The sequence below is a fragment of the Zonotrichia albicollis genome, chromosome 22 (genome assembly GCF_047830755.1).
Source record: "Zonotrichia albicollis isolate bZonAlb1 chromosome 22, bZonAlb1.hap1, whole genome shotgun sequence".
Classification (NCBI taxonomy): domain Eukaryota; kingdom Metazoa; phylum Chordata; class Aves; order Passeriformes; family Passerellidae; genus Zonotrichia; species Zonotrichia albicollis.
In genome coordinates, this window is record NC_133840.1 from 10,830,770 (window position 1) to 10,843,425 (window position 12,656).

Genomic DNA, 12,656 nt, shown 5'->3' on the forward strand with positions numbered 1-12,656 from the left:
AGAGAGGATGGCAGAACCGTGTTGCCAGGGCTGTGTTTATAAATGCCATGTTTATGTAGACTTTACATAAATGAGGTGGGAACTGCTTCCTATGGGATTTTCTTGCCTGGATTTGGCCAGCCTCACCTGTCAGGGACCAGAGGACACCAGAGGGGGGACAGGAGCTGCAGTGACAGCCCTTCTTCCCATCCCCACACCCCACAGCCCGCTCCAGCTACGGGGGAATTGAGGCAGACAGACAGGTACTGACCCCCACCATTGGCCTCAGAGCTCCACCAGGGTTTTGGGTGTCTGGATGTTCCCCATGGAGCCACCAGGTGCTGGTGACATGTGTGACCCAAGGAGGTGGCTCCTATCCCAGCCCAGGCTGCAGAGGGGAGGTGTGACAGTGACACCAAATTATGGAGGGAGGGCTCAGGCTGCTCCAGAGCCACACAGAGCCCCCAATCCTGAGCCAGGGAAGGGATCTGTGCCACCTCTGGGGACAGGGTCAGCTGTGACACACACCCTGCAGAGCCACATTCAGTGCAGGATGGGAGATCAGAGGGCTGGAGGACAGCAGTGATCCCAGGATGACTCTAGTCCAGCCTCTGGCTGAGCTGGAAAGGGCTCCAGAGGATCCCAGAGCCACTGCCTGCTCAGCACTGGAAACTCCTCATGTGAGGGTGAGTCTTGCTGTGGCCAGGAGTGGGGGTGAGACCCCATGTCCCCATGGGGCTGGACACCCCAGCCAGACCCCTGTGACCCTCCTCCATCTCCACACATCCCTGTGCAGCTGGGTGCCTTGCTGGGATCTCTGGATCCTTTTCCAGCTCCACACATCCCTGTACAGCTGGGTGCTTGCTGGGATCCCTGGATCCTTTTCCAGCTCCACACAGCCCTGTCCTGACTGGTCCCCAGCACCTCTCCTCCTCGCACATCTCAAGCCTCATGAGGACCCTCTGCCAGTTACCTCTGTCACAAGATGTCCCCCAGGAGGGTCCTTGCAGCACCAGTGCCCACCTTGCCAGGATTCCTGGAGAACCTGCCCTTGCTCCTCTCCCCTGGAGTCCCAGACTTCCCCACCAGGAAGGTGACCAACCCACGGCCAATGGTTCATGGCTGGAGCTCTCAGCTGTGTCCCTGCCAGAGCCACTGGTGCCTTTGGCCACCCCCTTGGTGGGGACACCTGGCTCCCCACGTGCCACCATTCCAGACTGGGGCAGGACCCTACCAGAGACATCCCTGGGGGCACACAGCAGGAGCTGGGAGGAGACAGTGGGTGCAGTGGCAGCTCTTGGTGGCCTGTGACATGGTCTGGGTGGCCTTGTACCTCCTGGGAAGGGATGGCTGGAGGGACAGCCAGGTGCTGGTGATGGAATGAGCCTCTCCCACGGGCACTGGGTCAGGCTGGACAGGGGCTGGATTTGGGCACAGGATGCTGCACAGCCCTGGAGGAAACTTTCAGGTGACAGTGACAGCATGGGGCCACTGTGGCTGTGCCAGAGCCTCCTCCCTGCCTGGTGAGGGGGTGTCCCAGCTGGTGGCTTGGTCTGGGATGAGTTGCTGGTCACGGGGGTGACTCAGTGGCCACTTGGTTTTGTGGCCAGCTGCTGGCTCTTGCTCCAAGGGCCACCAGCAAGTGTCGCAGTGGGTGTGGTGTCCCTGACACCCCCAGGTATCCGGGCACCCAGCTGGGTGAGGGGCTGGGGGGATCCCATGGGTTTGGGGGTTCCTACTGCAGAGTGCGGGTCTCCTGGGGTGCTGCTCTCCTGTGGCAGCAGGGGACTGGGGACAGTGGTGTTCCCGAGGTGTGGTGGCCCCAGTGGCTCCCTGACCCCAGCGCTCCCAGGAAGTGACAGTGTCCTGCTCCCAGAGCAAAGAATCAGCACAGTGGGGTGTCACCAGGGGCAATGTAACAGCCTGTGACACCAGGCAGGGTGTTAGTCCCTGTCCCTCACTGGGGTACTGGGGCAGTCAGGAGCCACTCCAGGAGGGGGGACAGTGCCACTGTCACTACATCTGCCCATGTCCCTCCAGAGCAATAAACCATGAGGTTCCCTGGTGGGGGTTCCAGCCTGGATCCTAGGACCCTTTCAGGCTCCTTCCCCAGCTGCAGCATCACTGGGGACACCCTTGGGGACATCCCCCCAGTCCCATCCCTTCCCTATCACTCCCCCCTCATCTCTTTGGGTTCCAGGTCTTCTCCAGCTTCCAAAGCTCGCCCTCCCCCAGGGATGGAGCCCCCCCACCTTGGGGACCTTAGTTTGGTTCAGAGAGGTGTTGAGAACAGAGGGACAGCACGGGAGGGCCATGGGCTACCCCAGCATGAGCCACCTCACTGTTCCCTGGTGCTGGTTTTACACCAAAGGCAAATCAGCTCCACGGCACCATTGGTCACACAGCTCTGTCACCTGCCTGTCACCACCCTGGCATGACAGTGGGAGGGGACACAGCACTTGGGGGCCCTGGTGACATAAGCAGGGATGGCACCAGTCCCAGGGCTGGGGATACCCACAATGGGCTGGGGACAGCACAAAGGGGGACAACAGTACTGCCCCCATGGGGGTGAGCGAGCTGGTGGGTGCCACCACAGCCAGTGCCACAGCCCCACCCTGGGCACGGGGACCGTCCCCTCCTGCCTCAGTTTGCACAGGAGCTCCCAGCCCCCCGGGGGAGGCGAGCGATTGCCAACAGGCCGGGCAGCGAGCGGGGAAGGATTTATTGACTCACGGCTCGGGGTACATCACAGTTTGAGCTCCCTTCCCGCCTCCGCAGAGGACGTCACCTTGGACTTCCCGGGCAAAAGTGCACGGAGAGGCTTCACAGTTTGATCCCTTCGGGAAAGCAGAACCGAGGCAGTGACAAATGGCAAACGCTACGTTGTATGAAAAAATAATACAAACTCTTCTCTTTAAATATCTTACAGAAAAATGAACCTGAATAAAGAGCATGAAAAGCACCGCGTGGCGCAACCCCCCGGGCCCTCCGGGGCAGGGGGACCGAGATGAGCCGCAGCCCCACGACCCCAGAGCTGCGTGGTCAGGGCTCAGCACGGGCAGCAGAGGCGCGGGGGCGGCAGGGACCGCTACGTGCCTGTCCCCACGCCACGGGGGCGTCCCCTCGCCCGGCCGGGGGTGCGGCGGGAGCAGCCTCAGGGCCGGCCGAGGGCGTTGCTACGAGGGTGCCCTGGGGGGCCGCGGGGTCCCTCCTGTGTCCAAGTGCAAGTTCACGGAAAGCCAAGGCACCGCCGCAGGGCCGCGGCTCCGTCCGGGGCAGCCCCGCTGTGCAAAGGGGAGGTGAGCCAGGGTGGGGACACGGGGACGGTCCCCGCGGTGCGGCCAGCCGGGCTGGTCCTGGCGCTCAGAGCTACGGTGTGGGGGTGCCCAGGGCCATGCGGCCCCGGGGAGAGCCAGCTCCCCGGGGTGGGCAGCGGGGCGGGGGCCATCCAGGGGCCCGGGGATCCAGCCCCGGGGGGAGGCAGCCCCAGGAGCGGCTGGTGGCGAGCGCAGCTCCTTCTCCCATGGCTGCAGAGGGGCGCGGGCGGGGGCTCTACCGCGGGGCCGCGGGCAGCGCCCCCTCCCGCCGGTGCGCCTCCCCGAAGGCTCGGTCCAGCTGCTCCAGCTGCGAGCTCAGCGGCAGGTGGATCTCCAGGTGCATGCGCAGCGTCTCCAGCCACTGCTCCAGCTTGGCGAAGGACGGCCTGAGCGAGCAGGGGGACACGTGGCAGCTCCGCCGGCTCTGTCCCCACCCTGTCCCCTGCCCCGGGGACCCCCGCGGGTCCCCAGCACCCACCGCTTCTCGGGGTCCAGGTCGCAGCAGCAGACGGCGATGGGGAAGAAGCTGGGGGGGCAGGCGGGGGGGCAGTAGCGCTCCAGGAAGCCCCGGACGTTGAGGCCGAAGTCAGTGGTGCGGGGCAGGTAATCGGGGTCGGCGCTCACCCGGCCGATGATCTGCGGGCAGCGGCGGGAATGGCGGGTTCAGCATCAAGACGGGACCCCAACCCCAAACAGGGACCCCTAAGCCCCAAGGGGGAGATGTCCAAGCCCCAGGAGGGAGCCCAAGCACAATGAAGAAACCCCAACCCCAAGAGAGAGACCCCATCAGAGAGACCCTTAACCGAAGGAGAGAGGCCCCAACCCCAAGGGAGGACTCCAAGTCTAAGAGGGGGAACTCGAGCACAATGAGGACCTCAACTCCAAAAAGGAAAACCTTACCCTGGAGGGTAACAATGAGGACTCCAAAGACTAGGGGGACCCCAAGTCCAAGAGAAAAGACTCCAATCCTAAGGTGAAGACTCTAAGAGACACTAAACATTCCAACCCTAAGTGGGATACCCCAGCCTTGGGGAAGTGACCCCAAACACCATGAGGACCCCAGCGCCCATGGCAGACCCCAGCCCCAGGGGCACTTGCCTCGCATAGGACGATGCCAAAGGAGAAGATGTCCACCTTCTCATCATAGCTCCTCCCTGCAGACACAGGGTCAGGCCATGTCACACGTCCTGTCCCAGCCCCAGCAAGCATACCCTGCCTGGGGACAGAGCCCTGGCTGGCCACATTCCCCTCACCATTGATCATCTCGGGGGCCATCCAGTAGGGGTTCCCCACCACCGTGTAGCGTTTCTTGCGGTCTGGTTTCTTCAGGTTCTTGAGATGTTCGGGCTGGTTCTTCTCATCCACCATCAGCCGCGCCAGCCCGAAGTCAGCCACCACCACACTCTTGTTCTGGAGTCACAGGGAGGGGTGAGGCCTGGGGGAGCCAGCAGGGACTGAGAGCCCCAGCCAGGCTGGAGGAGGGCAGCGCCAAGGTGGGACTCACCTCCCGCACGAGGCAGTTGTGAGAGTTGAGGTCGCGGTGGATGATGTTCATGGAGTGGAGGTAGGCCTGTGGGAAGGGTGGGCTGAGAGCAGGGGCACCCCCACGCCATGGACCCCCCGCTCAGCAGTGCCCCTTGCACCCACCCATCCCATGGTGGCACCCACCATGCCAGCAGCGATGTCCTTGGCAAAGCTGACCCGCTGGCTCCAGGGGTAGTGGCTGTCCTGGGGGGCAGGAGGAGGAGTTTGCCAGGAAATGAAAAAGGAAGAGGGGTCCCCCAGCCACACTGGGGCTGTGGGGTGGTGGGGGACCAACCTGCCTCCCCCAGTGCTCACCATGCTCTTGATGAGGCTCCTTAAGGTGCCCCCTTTGATGTACTCTGTGATGAAGTTAAGCCTCTTCTCCTTGTAGAGCACTCCAATGAACTTGAGCACATTGGGGTGCTCCAGGCAGCGCATCACCTTCACCTGCAGGAGACCCCCCAGCCCCGTGTCCGTGACACCCCAAGGCTCCCACACCCCTGACAGAGCTGCTGCTCACAGGCTCAGTGGGCAGGGCTGCATCCACCGGGCTTGGTCAACCATGTGCAGGGGCTGTGCCCAGGTGGGGCCAGGATCAGACAGACCCATCCCTTGTGGCCCTGCAGCCTGGGGGATTAAGGACAGGGGACCCTCACCTCTTTGAGGAAGGTCCTCTGGGTCTCCTCATCGAAGCGAATCAGCTCCTTCATGACCATCACCTCACCCGTCTCCCGATGCGTCACCTGGCCAGGAGCGCAGGGACTCAGCCACCCCCTCCAACCTGGGGAGCCCAGACCCCCAGGCTCGTGCCCCCTGCCCACCTTGATGGCCTGGCCGAAGCAGCCCTTGCCCAGCACCTCCCCGTGGATGAGGTCCGAGGGGCGGAAGATGCGGTGGGCGCGGGACACGACGCGCAGGGACTCGGAGCGCCCGATGTCCTTGCGCTGGGACGCGGGAGAGCCCACGGAGCCCGAGCCTGGGGACTTGTCCGTGCTGCAGCTCCTCCTGTGGGATGGACAGGCAGAGCTCAGTGTGCTGGGGGCACCCAGCAGGGACAGGGACAGGGACAGGGGGTGGCCTTACGTGACAGCGCGCTGGCGCATGGCAGCCGGGTCCCCGCAGGGCACGGGGGCTGGCGAGCACAGGGGGCTGCACAGGGCGGGCAGGGGGCTGCCTGCCAGCCCTGGCTCCTGGCCCAGGGGCTCGTGGGGGTCGTGCTCGATGGTTAGCTGCAGCAGGCGGCTCGTCTCCTGGATCAGCAGGTCGATCTGCACAGGGACATGGTGATGGGGTGGGTTTGGGGACATGGCGGAAGTGGGGCTGGCTGGGGTGTGACAGGGTGGGGGGGACCGTACCTCATCCAGGGGGACGTGGCCGATGGGGGTCCCGTTGATCTCCAGGATGCGGTCACCAACATGGATGGAGTTCTTCATGTCAGGGCTGATGCAGTCCGGGTCTACCCTGTGGGGACAGTGGGGTCAGGCCCCCAACACTGTCACCATCAGGGGGTGTACTAGGACACTCCCAGTGGGTGCGTCAGACCCCACTGTCACCTCCTGGACAGGGACATGCTGGCACAGTCCCCACAAGCCACCCGAACCACACAGGGACATGCATGGTACCCACTCAGGTATATAGGGCAATGCCAGCATGGCCTGGGACACAGCAGCAGAGCCTCCACAAAGCCCCCAGCAGTTGGGGACATGCCACCACGGTCCCTACAGGCCACCCCTGGACAATGCGGACAACCCAGCACCACTCCCCCTCTCCCACCCCAAAATGTGTCCTGGGATGGATCCCAGGGGCAGAAGGGGCACGGGAAGCCCCAGCCCTGGGGAGGGGATGGCGGCAGAGGGGACAGGACGCACTCTCGGACGCGCACGGTGCGCGGGTGCTCGGTGCCGCAGCCCTGGTCGATGGAGACGGAGAAGCCGCGCTTGCCGTCGGAGCAGGCGGGGATGGACACGAGGGTGACGGTGTGAGGGATGCGGGAGGCGGGCGAGTCCGGCAGGATCTGCTCGATCACCGGCGTCACCACCATCTGGTAGTAGCAGTGGCCGCTGTGGGGAGCAGACAGGAGGGTGGGTGGGGTGCTGGGACGCGTCCCCCCGGTCCCCCTGGAGCAGACGTACCAGTAGAGCTTGGAGCGCTCCACCAGCGCGTACGTGTCCCCGTCCCCGATAAAGGCGCGGCAGTTGAGGCAGATGAAGCACTCGGGGTGATACTTCTGCTCCCCGGCCACCTGTGAGCAATGGCATCAGCCCCGGGACCCCCTGTCCAGGCACTGAGGGCAGGGCTGGGGCTCAGAGGGGCCTGGGAGCACCCACGGGTGCACTGGGGCTGCGGGTAGGGCGGGCTGAGCTGTGGGATGGTGGGGACAGAAGTGCCACCAAGTCGGGGGTGGCTGCAGGAACATCTCCCACCACACTGAGCTTCTCCCCTGCATTCCCCAGTCCCAGCAAGGCCCTCCAGGGTCCCCTAAAACCTAGAGGACACCCCTGACACACCCAGTGGTGCTGGGAGTCTGCACCCCTTCCCCCCCTGCCCTGCTCCCCAGGAGCTCAGCCATGGCACAAGGCTCCGTGTCCCACCCTGGGGGCCCCATGGTGCTCACCATGACCAGCCCCTTGGTGATCTGCTCGGAGCAGCCGTGGCACAGCTCCCCAAAGCGTGCGCAGTAATCCTTCTTGCAGTACAGGCGCCCATCCTTCTCGTAGTACTGGTGGGACAGGGAGGCCCCGCACTCACAACACCTGCAGCAGGGACAGGGACACTCCTGTCACCTCGTCCCCACTGTCACCCCGGGGCACAGCCAGTGCTTGCCCACTCCACAGCTCTCTGGACAAGCAGCTTCCCTCACTGCCTACGTAGCTGCAGGGCCACTGCATCAATGTGTCATCATCCCCAGGGTGACAGCAGGTGATTCCAGGGGTGTGACAGTGCAGGCTGGGGCTGCAGGGACACGTGGGGACACTGGGGTGGACAAGGAAGGGGACGTGGGGCAGGGAGAGGCATGAGGAGGGAAGCGCCAGCTCTGCATGGATGTGCCAGCCTGGACAATGACACACAGAGGGATGTACCAGACTGGTGACAGACATGCCACCCTGGTGACAGACGTGCCAGCCTGGCACAGGCTTACAGAGGGATGAGACACACTGGTCACAAGCAGGGCAGCCTGGCCACAGACAGAGGGACGTCCTACCCTGGTGACAGATACACAGAAGGACATGTCTCTCTATCCATGACTAGGGTGACATGCCAGTCTGGTCACAGACATACAGAGGGATGTCCCACCCTGGTCACAGACACGCACAGGGATGTGCCAGCCTGGTGAGGGACATGCCAGCCTGGTCATGGATACACAGAAGGATGTGCCAGACTTGCCACGGACATGACACTGTGGTGACAGACGTGCCAGTCTGTGTGTGTCGCTGGCACAGACACACAGAGATGTCCCAGCCTGGTCAGGGATGTGCCAGCCTGGTCACGGACACACACAGGGACATGCCAGCCTGGTCACAGATACACAGAGAGATGTCCCAGCCTGGTGACAGAAGATCAGGGACAGAGGGACATGTCCCCTTGGTCACAAACTCCCCACCCTGGCACAGACAGCCAGAGGGACACGCCAGCCTGGCCAGGGACATGCCAGCCTTGTGGCAGGGGCACAGGGATGGGAGAGCTGCTGGGGGGTGCAGGGGGTGACAACAGCAGGGTGTGCCTGGGGCTGCAGAGGGGCCTGTCAGCTTTGGGATACAGCACCAGGGGGGCACATCACACTGTGCAGGAGGGGACAGGGGTACCAGAGAGGATTTCTGTGGGGTGTGGGAGTGCCTGGGGGGTGCAGAAGGGGAGCCACAGAGGATTTCCTATATGGGAGTGCTGAATGGGTGCAGGGGATGCTGTGGGAGGGGTGCAGGGTGCTGCAAGGGGGAGATCCTCTCGGGGAGGGGGTGCAGAGGGGGTCCAGGGGGGGCTGTGGGGATCTGCTGCAGGGGTTTGCAGTGCCGGGGTGCTGTGGGATGCGGGGTTGCTGCAGGACACTCTGCAGGGGATGCCGGGGGTGCCCGGGGACTGTCGCAGTCTCCCCCCCCCCCGCCCACGGCCACGCAGGTGGAATACCAACCAGCGGTGACGTCACGGCGCGGAGTTTCCCCACCCCATGACGTCACCCACGAGGACTCCCCCTCCGATGGCGCAGCACGAAACCTCCCCTGGGCTGGGGGCGGGGGCGGGAGGAGGAGCAGGAGGAGGAGGAGGGAGAGGAGGGGGAGGAGGATCAGCAGGGGGAGAAGGAGAGGGAAAAGGAGGGGGAAACGCAGGACAAGGGGAAGGGGAGGGGGACAAGGAGAAGGGGAGAGGGACAAGAGGAGGAAGGCTTTCAGCAAGCCCAGCGCTGCCGGAAGCCACTCATGCGGGGGGACCGGATCCAGCTGCGGCCCCGCAGTGGCTTTGCTCTGTCTGACGGCCCAGAGAGGGGGAGCCGAGCATGGGGGACACAGGCTGAGTCCCCCGAGCTGCCTGCGGAGCCCGTCCTGACCCGCTCCCGCTTCAATCCCACTCCCACTCACTTGGCTCCAGCGCTCAGGACGCGGCTCTTCCTCAGCACCGCCGCCAGCATCCTCCTCCACCGACAGGGACACACCCCGGGGACAGCCCTGGGCACCCCCAGTCCCACAGGGAACCCTGCCAGGTCCCGCGCACCCCTGTGCCCCCGGCCCGGGCCCTTTCTCCTTCTCCTCCTCGGGGCTCCAACAGCTGGAGCGGCCGGGAGGGCTCGAGTGAAAGAGGAAACTGGGAAGGAGGGGGGCGGGTGACATCAGCCACACGCGCCCTGTCACCCGGCAGGAGGGGACAGCGCGGGACAGGCAGCAGAGCCCTCTGCCAGGCCTGGCCTCGGCCCGAGCACCCCCACGGGTGCCAGGAGCCACAGCCACGCCTGTCCCTGCCACGGCTGGAACGGGAGGGAGCACTGTCCTTGTCCCTGCAGAGCATCCCACTGTCCCCGGTGCCATCCCAGTGTCCCTAAGGCCATCCATCCCAGTGTCCATGACACCATCCATCCCGATGCCCCTGACGCCATGCTGCTGTCCCCGGCGGGTCCCACCTGAAGCAGTCGGCGTGCCAGTCAGCCTTCAGTGCCTGCAGGTACTGCCCATCGTAGATGCCCTGCCCACAGCTCGCACACACCGGCAGGTCGCTCCCTGCAGGCGGGGAACACCAGGGGACAGCGCTGTCACCCGGCCAGCCCGGCCCTGCCACCCACGGCAGCAGCCGCGATGAAATCCCTGTGCCCGGGGGTGAATTCCATCCCACACCCATCGATCCCCCAGCGGCTCAAGGTCGGGGCACCCATGGCCCCAGGGCTGGCAACAGGGCAGGGTGGGATGGGGGCACACGGTGGGTGCAGGATGGGGCAGCGGGATGGGATGGGGGCACAGAGTGCAGGGAGGGTGAAGAGGGGCAGGATGGGAGCACCAAGGCATCCAGGCAGGATGGCGGGGTATGGGATGAGTGGTGGGTGCCTGGGGGGACAGCAGGATGAGTGCTGGGGTGTCCTGGGGGACAGTGGGGTGCAGAGTGGGTGATGGAGGATGCAGAAGGACACACAGGGATGCTGGAAGGGTGCTGGGGGATGAATGGGGGTCAGAGAGGGATGCTGGAGGGGTGCTGGGGGATGCAGGAGAGCATAGATGGGTGCAGAGGGTGCTGGGGCACGCACAGCCCATGGGGGAACACAGGGGGTGCAGAGTGGGGGATGAATGGGGGACACACAGAGGGGTGCAGAGTGGCTGCAGGGGGGTGCAAGTTCTTGGGGTGTGTGGGGAGGTATGAGGGGCCCAGTGCAGGGGGGAAAGAAGGCATAGCAGAGATCTGGGGGGGCAGACAGGGATGCAGGCTGGCTGCACAGTTCTTGACAAGGAGGATGGAGGAGATTTGGGGGTGTAGGGGGGAATGCAGTTGGGTGGCAGTACAAGGAAGAATGGGGGGGATGGAGGCTGAACTGGGGGAACAGGGAAGATCTGGGGGTGCGGAGGGGATGCAGGGGGAACAGGGGCTGCACGGGGACATTTGGGGGTGTGGGGAGGATGCAGGCTGGATGGGGTGCAGGGGGATGCAGGCCAGGGGAGTGATGCAGGGTGGGGTGCAGTGGAGGATGCAGTTGGTGCTGTGAGCTGGATGAGTGAGAGGGGCAGGGGGTGCAAGAGGCGTGCGGGACGTGTGGGGAGCGCAGGGGACGTGTGGGGGGCACGGGAGATGAAAGGTGCGGGACGGGCGCTCCAGAGGGGGATGCAGGGATGGAGGGTGATGCAGGGGGGCTGTGGGGAGATACAGGCTGGATGGGGGGACAGGGAATGTCGGGGCGCAAGGGGGATGCAGACCAGAGGGATGCAGTTGGGGATGCAGGGGGGGATGCGGGCACACGGGGACATTTGGGGATGCAGGGGTGATGCGGGCTGGGTGGGGAGTGCAGGGGGCGTGCTGGGGTGCAGGGGTGCGGGATGGAGATGCCGGGGAGGATGCAGGGGTGCGGGGACAGTGGCGAGGCCGGGGGCTGCGGGGAGGATGCGGGCCGGCGGGAGGGTCCGCAGGAGCCGGGCTGGGGGTCCCGGGGCCCGAGCGGCGGCGGAAGCGCTGAGTCAGCCGGGGGGGGCTCGGGGGGTCACGCACCTTCGTCCTCTCCCATAGGCTCGTCCCTCCAGGTGCAGCACAGCAGCATCAACCTCATGCAGGCGCGCAGCCGGCGCCGCGCCGCGCCGGGGCTGTGGCGGAGGCGGTGGCCGGGCCTGTGGCGGTCCCCGCGCGGGCGCAGCCCCGGTCGGGCCCCCCCGGCCCTGCCGCTGCCGCTGCGGCTCCGGCTCCGGGCGGCACCGCGGCGCCGTCACCGCGCCTGCGCGGCTCGGGAGGGGCGGGGCCGCGGGAGCACGGGGCGGGGGCGGGGCGGGGCCAGCGTGGGTGTGGCCGGTGGGCGTGGTCGGCAGGGACTGGCGATGAATGGTCGGGGCTGGGGGGAGGCTCGGGCTGCGCCATCGGGCCCGGGGGGATGCGCGGGTCACGGAGCGATGGCGACGTCCTCTCGCCCTCCCCTGGCCATCACGGGTGTCCCCACACCCCGCGGTGTCCCCAGCTACGCCAGGCCAGCCCCATGTGCGGGGCACGGGTGTTGCCGCAGCCACTACTGGCCATCACGGGTGTCCCCTCGTGCTCCGGGCCGTCGCTGTGGTCAGGGCACAGGCGTTCCCATTTGCTCTGGGATGTCACCAGATGTCTGTGGGGCATCACATGGGTGTCTCTCTCATTTCCCGCGCTGTCACCGCGGGACAGAGCATGGACATCTCCCTGCATCCCCGGGCCACCATCATGGCAAGGGGCATAGACCTCATCCTGGGTCCCGGGCTTTTAACTGTGGGATAGGTTATGGATGTCCCCTTCATTCCCTGCAGTGTTATCATGGGATGGCACATGGATGTCACATGGATGTCACTCCTGGGCTGTCACCAAGAGCAGGCACAGCCTCCTTGGTCCTCAAGCTGTCACCGGGACACAAGAAATTTTCTTGCACCCCCAGGCCCCCACTGTGAGTCAGAGCAAAGACCTTTTCATGGGTTCCGAGGCTGGCACACTAGGACACGGCAGAGGTGTCCCCAACACCTCAGGCCAGGGCACAGACCGCCCCTGGGACCCTGGGCTGTCACTGTGGGAAGAGGCAGAGGCGACCCCTCGGGCCAAAGCTGTCCCGCCGCCCCTCCCGTGTGTCCCAGCGCTGTTACCATGCAGTGGGACAAGCAACAGCCCTGTAGCAAGGACCCAGCACCTTTCCAGGCTTGTGCAGTG

General features: G+C 65.2%; 2 protein-coding genes across 2 annotated transcripts; both read right to left on the bottom strand.

Moving 5' to 3' along the window:
• Positions 1–2,677: 2,677 nt before the first annotated feature.
• On the bottom strand, positions 2,678–11,732 carry LIMK1 (LIM domain kinase 1). The gene is made up of 16 exons (XM_074556813.1): positions 11,493–11,732; positions 9,928–10,024; positions 7,435–7,573; positions 6,953–7,062; positions 6,689–6,880; positions 6,176–6,281; positions 5,904–6,088; positions 5,642–5,825; positions 5,477–5,563; positions 5,136–5,267; positions 4,965–5,024; positions 4,801–4,866; positions 4,550–4,706; positions 4,395–4,450; positions 3,775–3,932; positions 2,678–3,682 (listed from the first exon to the last, which is right to left on the bottom strand). The coding sequence occupies exons 1-16, from the start codon at positions 11,548–11,550 to the stop codon at positions 3,532–3,534; spliced, it is 1,938 nt and encodes a 645-aa protein (XP_074412914.1). The 5' UTR covers positions 11,551–11,732; the 3' UTR covers positions 2,678–3,531.
• On the bottom strand, positions 10,031–11,433 carry LOC141731400 (uncharacterized; the record flags this gene model as incomplete). Its single annotated transcript, XM_074556818.1, has 1 exon — positions 10,031–11,433. A coding segment is annotated over exon 1 (1,224 nt), but the record flags the coding sequence as incomplete, so codon positions are not given.
• Positions 11,733–12,656: the final 924 nt, after the last annotated feature.

Excerpts from the sequence above, each read along its gene's own strand:
- LIMK1 (XM_074556813.1), bottom strand. The coding sequence starts at position 11,550 with ATGAGGTTGATGCTGCTGTGCTGCACCTGGAGGGACGAGCCTATGGGA. Across the intron at positions 5,826-5,903 it reads ATGCGCCAGCGCGCTGTCAC|GAGGAGCTGCAGCACGGACA; the intron begins GTAAGGCCACCC and ends TCCATCCCACAG. Across the intron at positions 4,867-4,964 it reads AGGACATCGCTGCTGGCATG|GCCTACCTCCACTCCATGAA; the intron begins GTGGGTGCCACC and ends CCCTTCCCACAG.